Source organism: Quercus robur, chromosome 2 (genome assembly GCF_932294415.1).
Source record: "Quercus robur chromosome 2, dhQueRobu3.1, whole genome shotgun sequence".
In the NCBI taxonomy this organism is placed as follows: domain Eukaryota; kingdom Viridiplantae; phylum Streptophyta; class Magnoliopsida; order Fagales; family Fagaceae; genus Quercus; species Quercus robur.
The window spans coordinates 83,421,185-83,431,167 of record NC_065535.1 but is presented as its reverse complement, the minus strand read 5'-3'; the positions used below and the strand labels follow the sequence as shown (position 1 = coordinate 83,431,167).

The window sequence follows — 9,983 nt, the reverse complement described above, 5'->3', positions numbered from 1 at the left end:
GCTCTTCATCAAACATTTCATTAATCCCTTCTACCATGTGATTTGGTTAGTCATTCTTATTCACGAAATTATGAGAAACTTATGTAGAAAGTGATGCTTAAAAAGCTTTTAGCTTCCAACTTTTTATCTCACCTTTTATCAAATAAGTAACAATATATATATATATATATATATATTTTTTTTTTTTTTAAATAAGCTAACTTCTAAATTTTTTCTCACTTTTTGCAAATAATTAAGGATGCAAATAAGTAAATTCTTCATTTAAACCATGTGATAAATTCATCTTTTTCTTTTTTTGAAACTATAAATCCTTATTTCAACCCCCAAAAAAAAAAAAAAAAGTTATCAATTCAAGCAAATATAAATTATAAAATCAAATTATTAATTCCATTCTTCCCGAACTTTCTTCCCTAGCCGCCCACCACACATGATTTTCTAGATGCATTTTTCTTTATTCATTTTTTAAATCTGTTTGTCTCAATCTTCTATGGACAGAATTTTCTCTAAATTAGTTTATAGAAAATTTCCCCAAACCCACTAGGTGACCGCTCAAACACGAATCTTATGACTTATTTAATAGTTATATGACTTGATTAAATGATTAATACATATAAATGTTCTTATGAATTGTCACCTATGCGTTGGAGGAGATTCCTTCACTCCGATTGCAATTTGGAGTAAAATTTTGTCCATATAAGAGCTTTCACATCAATTTCCTCAAATATTTAGCTAAACTAATCCAAAAAACTCTACTTTTGCTACTATAGCTATCTATTATTTTCATAGACATATATCAGTCTCAATACCTTATCAACATTGAAATTTAATGTAACAAGGATAGAGGCTCACTACATGTAGAGATGAGACTATCCTCTTTAAAAACTTTAGTTAATTTAGTGAGGCTGATGCACGCTTGTTTCGGTTGAGTTTAGATAAATTTTTGCTAAAATATTAAATTAGTGAGACTAATGTGAATGCTCTTACTATACAAAGTTGACAAGCTCAAGGAGCCACGTTAAATCCTATAATATAACTCGGTTCTCCACAAAAACTTTCTCAATCATTACACCAAAAATAAATATCTTATGAAACAACTTTTTTTTTTTTTTTTTTTTTTTTGAGAAGTTCATGATACAACTTCATACTTTTCAAGTAAAAACTTTTCAATCCCTATCTCAACAATAAATATTAGTATTGCCCGCATGAGGGTGTGGATTCTATCAATTAATGCTACAAGAATTGAACATGCATATCACTGAAATCATTTATTGGGGAAAAACCAAATCGGAACATGCATATCACTGAAATCATTTATTGGGGAAAAACCAAATCGGGATGTAATTTGTTGGAGAGCCATGCGATAAAATCCTGATCAATAGGCTAGCATTTAGATAACTAAACAAGAAATATGCAACTTAGTGGTTAAACATCAGGCAGAGGTTGCAAAGGTAGAAATGTCATCAACAGTAAGATGTATAATATTACCAATACAAATTTACATAAAGAAATCAAGCAAATAAATCTGCTCCTGCATATCACAAATCACATGAGCAAGCAGAGAAATAATAACACTTCTGGCTACAAAACCATGAACAAATAAACTTTAGCAACCCCACACTGCAATATCCTCCACATAACCAATAGATAATTCTAGTTTTATATTTTTAACTCAAGTGAAACTACGTTCTTCAGAAGCACACATATTCAAATCTAATGTTTGCTCTGTTGAATGTCCAAAAGCAGTGGCAAACCCCTCTTTCGTCTGCTCTGAGGGGGCTAGTCTTGTTTCTTGGGTACAGGATTTGCATCAATTTCAGTTTTACGTTGGATTGGCTCAGATATTTTCCCTGCTTCCTGGTCAATCTTATGTTGTTCTAAATGTTGAGTGGAAGACGTCATATTTTCTCTTGAATTGGACAGTTTATTCTTCTCAGAAGGAAGTTTTGGTAGGGACTTTCGAAGTGGCTTCTTACCAGATGATTCTTTGGAAGCATAATTTCGAGTAATTTTCTCATCTAGGCTTAGACGGCCTGATTGAGTGCTGTGGCTGCCGGTTCCTTCAGAGGATGCTGCTGATGATCCCTTGCCACGGCCTAGTTTGGGAGATCTGGCTCTTGTTGGTGGTATCTGCATTGTATAATTGTAATGAAAATGGGGGAAAACATTGATATATATAACAAAATCTCAGTAATAAGAAACAAAAGAGTGAACAGTAATTTGATTAAATTTAGGCTTGCAAGATAAACAGGTTCATTCCATTAGTTACTGCATTTTCAAGTACAATATAGTGATTGAAAGAAATCAATCATGATATCGAAGCAGAATTACAAGCTTATTTGCACAAAACAAGTAATTAATTAGATGGATTTGATGACTGCTAAAAGTAAAAGAAAGGATAAAAAGTCTAAATCAGGACATATACCTAGAAGATCAATTAAATGTAACAAACTGTTCCCTTTTTTTTTTAATAAGTATAAATCTAACAAACTGTTGAAGTTCTAATGATCCATTGAACATTTTCTGTTTTGGACAATCTACTCTGGTGCAATTTCTAGGATATTGGACCTTGAAGAGAGATTCCAGGCTTCTCCAAACAAGCACATCAGTGCCTGCTGAGAGCAGAAAAATTATATACCCAGGGATATCTTGTACTCTTCTCAATATTCTCAACTAAACCCCACACATTAACATATAATTTTATTGTCCACAAAAGAATTTCCAATGGATACATTTCTATGAATAAAATTTTTTTTATACTGTGAAGACCATAAATTTCTTGCCATTGTTACCGTATCAAACTCCCAAACAACCTAAAGTTATCATGACCACAAAACATAGAATAGGTATCAGATGAGCATAAAACATAGAATAGGTAGGATCCATAAAGTACTGTGGTAATATAATCTCTCAACACAATGGAAGAATGTTTCCCATTAGATATTGTGTTTCATATATAAGTGTAACATTTAATACACACACCTCAATCTGTAGCTGAAAGGGGAATTCCAGTTGGCATGTCACAGCAAAATGAAGAAGCTTATGACATACTTTAGCATTGATCACACAATTAAAACATAGATTAAGTCCAGCAGGAGGGCAAGGAGATGTTTCAAACACACATAGTTTATCCAGGGTCGGATTGACAATGACCAAGATACCGCATATAACTTACCCTCTTGAACTCCACTTTGGGTGGGGCAGGTTCATTATAGAAGCTTGGCATGGGGCTTGCTTTAAATGTTAAGCTCTTACGAAGCATCTTTATTTCAGCATTTTGACTTTCCTAGAAAAACAATTCAGCATATACTATCAGCACTAAGGGCAGACTTCTGTGACAAATCAAAGCCAATAAAAAAAAAAATAATAAATAAAATAATAATAATAATAATAAAATCTGAGACAGAATTGAATAGCACTACCTTGGATTTCTCCTGCAAAGTAGTTCTCTCCGCTTCTTTTGCATGAATCTTTTCCTCAATCTTCGAAAGGAACTGCCCAACCAAAAGGGATATAAACAAGCAATAAATCATCAACTGAAGAAGCAGCCATATATAATCAAAACCATTGAGAAAATATGAGTGAAGTTTTGTGCAAATAAGAATCTGACCAACCTCTTTTCGTTTCTGAGCTCTCTCATCACACTTGAACCTGAAGCCATAGGAAGGAAGACGACCAACTCTTTCAGGTTTAGTACTCTCTACTGCAGGGCTTCTATGAAGAATTAAAGAAAAACAAGCCTTCAGTGAACATGGAAAAATGGAATGGCATTAATGTCAGGAAAGCACAACAACAACCACTGCTAGACAACACACAAAGAAAAAAAATGAGAGTTTTCTTCAACTTTAGCCATTGGCTTATGTTTGATGTATTCCCTGTGGCAAACAGTTACATTTAAATTACAAATTGCACACTTACTATATGGTCAATTGGTCAGATACATTTTAATAAGTAAAATATTTTGGAATTGATAGACATCAACCATGATCTTTCTCCATCTCAAAACCTACTAATCAATCAGTAGGAGCAAGGAAATATGCCATAATTGCAAGAAAAATATACCCGAGACATTCTGGCTCTGATGTGCTTAACTCTGGTAATGCTGTGCAAGATTGTCCTGATTGCTGCCCAAAAGAAAACGGAGTAACACCATAAGAAATATTAGCATAAAGCATATGAAAACAAAAAAGAATGATTCTTAACCTTGAATCCAATATATTCGTAGACTATCATGTTACTGGCATTTACCGGGAAATGGCAAGCAGCACTAGCTGCAGATGCCAATTTCTTAGCCCTGACTGAGGGAATGCTTGTGATGCTTTCAGCAATCTGCCTGTCATTAGGTGACCTCCGGTTAGTTGCAAGGGCAAAAGGTTTCTTTAAGGTGACCGAACCAAATTTCCCATCTTTGTTCTTCTTCACTGAAGTCACTATAGTGTTGGGATTTGAATGCTTTATGGCCGTTCCCCTGCCTTGAACTTTCTTGGAATTTTCCAAACTATTTGTGTTGTCTCCCTCCCTTGTTTCCTATTAATTTAAACAAACTGACTGAGATTTTCCCTAATCAACTAAAAGTAAAGGTACACTAATCAGCCATTCAGTAGTACTACACCTTTGTTATGGTCAAACCAGTGAATTCCTGAGGGAAACTTGATCTTTCTACATCTTTCTCAGCCAAGGGCTCGAAAGCTCCACTCTCTCCCAGCAGGGAATCAGCTACAGAACTCTTATCTAGTCCTTCGTATTCCACAGCATTATTAAGAACACTGCTTCCTTCCTCCATGATAACATCATCTGTGCCAGAATTGGATACCTCATTTTGGTGGCTCACCTCCATTCCAGCTATAGGGTCACTAGCATCCATTGCACTAAACAGAATGACAACCAATGTCATGAACAATTTGAAAATTATATTGAAAGGGAAAGAGCCAAAAAACATAATAAAGAGAAGTAGATAATCAGAAAGCATTTCACTTAGAACTGCAACCAAAAGCTAAAAAATTTTTAGAACACATATGTTCCATTTAAAATGAGGCAAACAAATTAAAGTTCTAAACCATAAACATCATTCTTTAAGTTACTTTAGCCCCAAGGAAAAGGAAAACTCACCTCAAGTAAACCAGATGATTTTCAAATGCTTCCTCAGATCCCAACATTTTGTAAAACTTAAGAGTTTAAAAATATATAAATACATATAAAAAGGTTTATCTTATTTCCTCAAACTTTGTTAGCATTAGCAATCAAATAGAAACTATATAATACTTCCACACAAATGGGTACACAGTGCACGTTTCTTAATTCTTAAGTCTTAACCAAACACAGTACTGGCAAAATTTACTAGCATGAACCTTTTCATTTAATAACCGACCAATCAGTCCATCTTACACTTTCAAGAATTGAGAGAGAGAGAGAGTGTGCGTGTGTGTGTAACCCAAATGGGCAAAAGGGACCACTAAAGTTTTAGTAACGAAGTGCCCAAGAATTCAAATAAAATTTAAGAACTAGGAAAGTGTCAAGCATCAATGCATAATAAAGAGAAGGAAAGCGCAAAATCTACGAAACATTAAATTCAAATCCTACACATCCACAAAGGAAGAACCACATTTCCTAACTCTCAAAGCCCCAAAACAAAAAGATTGTTTGTGGCATACGCAAGTGTAGTGATGATTCCCACAGGGACAGATGAGCCAATTTTTGTTTAGATTACAATAACCAAAAAAAAAAAAAAAAAACCCAGAAAATCTAAGAGCATTTAAAACCCAACAAAATTAAGCAAAAAAAAAGAAAAGAAAAAAACCCAACAAAGAGAAAGATGACTTACACACGTAGAGCTGTAAATAAGGAAGAAATGGCAAATTCAGATTTAGAAAGCCATTGCCGTACAGAACAGAACACTGGTTGGACTTGGAAGTTGGAACTATAGTTGACGGTTAAGTAACATCGTGGGACTTCGGTTCCAGTTACTAGTACAAGTCTCTAATAAGAGCAAGAGTGGGCAGTTAACCCCACACCTTCTTTTTTCTTTTTTTCGGAGCAAGTAATATGAGCGACATATTTTTTTTTTTATAACACTTATTACTTTATTAGTAACTAGTATTATTAAAAAAATATTTCTAAAAAAAAAGAGTATTATTAAAAAAAATAAATTATTAATATATTGGGCCCTACCCTAATTGTATATTTTCGTGGGAGCCATAATAAGTACACATTTTTCACTCCATCGATCTGTATTAACATTTAAATACGGTCTAATAATTGGCATTCACTTTTTCTTTTTATCATCAGATGAAAACATCAATAGGTTTTTGGTGTGAATGGAAATTGAATTTCAGATCTCTTATTTAACCATCAGAGACTTTACCAGTTGAACTAATTGGAACCCACGTACAATGACGGAACTATAGTTGGACTAGGGGTAGTGGCCCCCCCTAAATTTTTTCAAATTTTTTTTAGTGTATATATATGTGTGTGTATTAATTTTAGCAATTTGTTTCAATAAATTTTCACTTTGCCCTCTCAACAATATTATTGATCTTTTTAAAAGCTATAAAAAATTTTATTTATCTAAAATTTGAAATAAATTTAACAAGCTTAACAACAAAATTGACGAATGACAAACTTTAGCCCAAACAATACCCCAAAACAAACCCACACAAGACACAAACAAAAAATAAAATAAAATAAAAAATTCCTAAGCCAATTCTAACTAGTCTAAGTGAACACCCACACACATTTGACAACACACAAGACACCAAAAAAAAAAAAAAAAACTTAACTTTCTAAATTGAGAAGTGTTACGTCCACAATATTTTCACAACAAATCACATGCGGTAAGTTGTTATTGGTTCTAATTTGAATCCACAACTTAAATTACTTTTTTGCTCACTCATAACACCTAATAATAACAAACCACTTACGATTTGTTGTGAAAATGTAGTGAAAATTTTGTGGACATAGAATTTCTCTTCTAAATAAATGCTTACTTGGAGTTTTTTTTTAAAAAAATTGTTTATACTTTTGCCCCCCCAACTCTAAATCCTAGCTCCGTCCCTGCCCACATATAAGAACCAATATCTTGTATAAACAATACTACCGTTTAATAATATTTTATTTGATATTATATTACATGTAACACGTGTTATTGAAACGAATCTCACTTCAGAATATTCACTTTGAGTTTTTGATCCTTCAAACCTGAATGTTCAAATAGTGTGTATAACACCTTGAACGTTTAAACTCCCAAATTACAAATTACTAATCCAAGCTTATTATCAAACAATATATGTGCGGAATAGGAACACAAGTTTAAAACAGAATTGATAAAACAATCTAAACCAAATAAAATCACAACCACAACAGAAATTAAATGACACAGATTAAGGGAAGAGAGATGCAAACACAAAGACAACATAGCGATGTGTTATTGAAGAGGAAACTGAAGTCCTCGACGTAAAACCTCTCCGTCGCCCTCCAAGCAGTCAATAATCCACTAGAGAATGAAGTTGGGATACATGAACAGCAAAAGACCCTCCAAACCTAATCTACCCATTATACCTAAGCCCTCCAAGCATCTTGCCCCAATGAAGTTACGCCGAACCTTTGTCTTCTCTAGCTTACCGGATTCCGTTATAGCCCATAATATCAACCAATATCAATTGGTCCTTTCCTAACTGCTTCCCAAGCACCAAACAGCCTCCTCACAGATATGGGTATGGTGAGAAAATGTTTTAGCTAATGTACCTTTTAAGGATGTAACAATGAAGAGGGTGAGAGTAGAGGAATTTGGAGAATCAAAGGCTAAAGATTGTGGATGAGTCAATCTTGTTTTTCTTTAGGGTTTCTCTCTCAAAATTCTCTCTAGAAACTCTTTACATTTCGTGGGTATAAGGGTTTATATATAGTAGGGTGTGTATGGAATGCGAAGAGTCGGTTTTGTAACAAATGGGTTGTTTTGGCAACTTGGCCTCACGACTTGATTGAGTCGCGAGCTAACTGCCACCACCACCAATTTAGCCTGGCGACTTGGCTATCCACTTAATAGCCACCACCACCACCACCATCCAACAACCACTTCCACCGCATTGTCCACAACACCAAACATAATTTAAAACAAAACCAACCAAATCCAACCAAATACCCACGACAAATTCATTACAAAACCCATAACCACCAACAGATTAACAACCACCACCGTACAAAAACACCAACTACCACCACAAAAATTCCAACAACAACAATCACAACCCAAAACCTATGAACCCAATTTGAAAAACTTCCCAAGACCCACCATTGTAAGTGGCTAAAACAACCATAGTGAGAAAGTGAGAGACAGAAAGAAACCACCACCGTGAGTAGGGATGACAATTTTGCCCTGCCCTTCCCCGCTTCGCCCCACGTGGGTTTTCTCTACCCCGCAAAGGTGGTGGGGCAAGGATGGGGCAAGATTTTAGCCTTGCACCACGGGGTGGGGCGGGGATGAATTTAGACTTTTTAGACCCAACCCGCCCCGCCCCGTATTGATAAAGGTTAAATTGTAAATTTTTCATACCTTAAAACCCCACTATTTAAACAACACATCATCAACATATTTTATTCTACCCAACAAGGCTTTCTGTCTCTTTTTTTCCTCTAGCAAGGTTGAAAATAAGGTACCAATTTTAACATTTTCTTTTGTCTTTATTATAAACAAATTTATATACTATTGAATCATTGATTTTATATTATGAGATTTTTGTTTTTGTTGTGATATTGTCTTGTTAAACACTTTAATAATATTATTCAATTTTTACTAAAAATTAGTTTGATTTGATGGGATAAATTTATTTGTAATTTTAAGTATATTTTTATTAATGAAATATATTTTATTAAAAATAATTGTAATAGTTATGGGCAAATTAACAAGAAGTAGAATTTTATGAGGTGGGGTGGGGCTTCACGAGGCCCTAAGGGGTAGGGATGGGGCAAGAAAATTTTCCCTGACATGCGGGGCAAGGCAAGGATGGGGTAAGACAACTATGTGGGGCGGGGGCAAAGACCCCATCCTTTGGACCTGCCTCGCCAAATTGCCTTCTCTAACTGTGAGTGGCGATTGTAAGCAGTAATGGTGAGTGGCACCGTTTTGCTAGAGGACCGGTCATGGGAGAGAGGAGAGAGATTCAAAGGTGAGAAAGAGATCTGAAGGCTGATTAAGAGAGAGATCCAAAAGCTGAGTGGGAGGTCGATAGCGAGGCATGGTTGAAGACACGGCAAAGCCGGTGGTAGCGTGGTTGAGAGAGAGAGAGAGAAAGAGATGGATTTGTGTTGGAGAAGAGAGAAAAAAATAAATAAATAAGAGAAACAAATTTTGGCATTTCTGCTATATCGTGCCAATAATAGAACGTTACTATACATCAATGCCAACTTTTTTGGTATGAGATAGATGATGATTAGTGATGATGATTAGTAAAATTTTCAAATCATGTTTGTGGCTCAGTAAACGTGAATTTTTTTTTTTTTTTTTTTTTTTTTTTTTTTTTTTTTTTTTTTTTTTGTACAATGGATCCTTTGAGTTGCAATTTCAAATCATGCTTTTTGTCCCACCACTTGTTTAAAAAGCACAGTTTTTAAAAGCTAAATCAAACTCACCCTAAATGAAATTATGATATAAAAATTTTCTTGAAATTGGTATTAAGGAAGTTCTCTCAAACCCACTACATGACACAGTTCATAAAATCTTCCATATATGCTATTAGTCACATGACCTATTTAATAGCCATGTGACTTATTTAAATGATTTAGTGACTCATATGATTTAATACACATGGATGATATTATAAACTGCCAAGTAATGGTTTAGAGAAGACCCCTCCAACCTGGTGTGGAGGAGAACTTTGAACATGAAATTATTATAGGGTAAAGTCAACAAATGCTTTAAGGGCATTGGTTTAGAAAGTATTTTTAAAAACTTTTTATGAGAAAATAAAAAGTTAATTAATATATTTAACTGT

At 34.4% G+C, this 9,983-nt stretch overlaps 1 protein-coding gene across 4 annotated transcripts; it reads right to left on the bottom strand.

The window, feature by feature from the left end:
- Window positions 1-1,455: 1,455 nt before the first annotated feature.
- LOC126715407 (protein WVD2-like 5) lies at window positions 1,456-6,019 on the bottom strand. Of its 4 annotated transcripts, none has more exons than XM_050415992.1 (8): window positions 5,819-6,019; window positions 4,610-4,865; window positions 4,246-4,524; window positions 4,060-4,121; window positions 3,612-3,711; window positions 3,420-3,491; window positions 3,173-3,283; window positions 1,456-2,127 (listed from the first exon to the last, which is right to left on the bottom strand). In XM_050415992.1, exons 2-8 carry the CDS (start codon window positions 4,859-4,861, stop codon window positions 1,777-1,779), a joined length of 1,227 nt encoding a protein of 408 aa, XP_050271949.1. In that variant the 5' UTR covers window positions 4,862-4,865; window positions 5,819-6,019; the 3' UTR covers window positions 1,456-1,776. The 4 variants fall into 4 exon arrangements, with proteins under 4 accessions (XP_050271949.1, XP_050271951.1, XP_050271947.1 ...); XM_050415994.1 differs by having other exon boundaries at window positions 4,610-4,850; XM_050415990.1 differs by lacking the exon at window positions 5,819-6,019 and adding an exon at window positions 5,107-5,189.
- Between the last annotated feature and the right edge of the window lie 3,964 nt (window positions 6,020-9,983).

Bases quoted from the DNA above. Each gene is read 5' to 3' on its own strand.
- LOC126715407 (XM_050415990.1), bottom strand. From the start codon at position 5,153: ATGTTGGGATCTGAGGAAGCATTTGAAAATCATCTGGTTTACTTGAG. The intron at 4,525-4,609 runs GTGTAGTACTAC...TTAAATTAATAG, and splicing joins CTGGTTTGACCATAACAAAG to GAAACAAGGGAGGGAGACAA. The intron at 3,284-3,419 runs GTAGTGCTATTC...TTGTTTTTCTAG, and splicing joins CTTTGCAGGAGAAATCCAAG to GAAAGTCAAAATGCTGAAAT.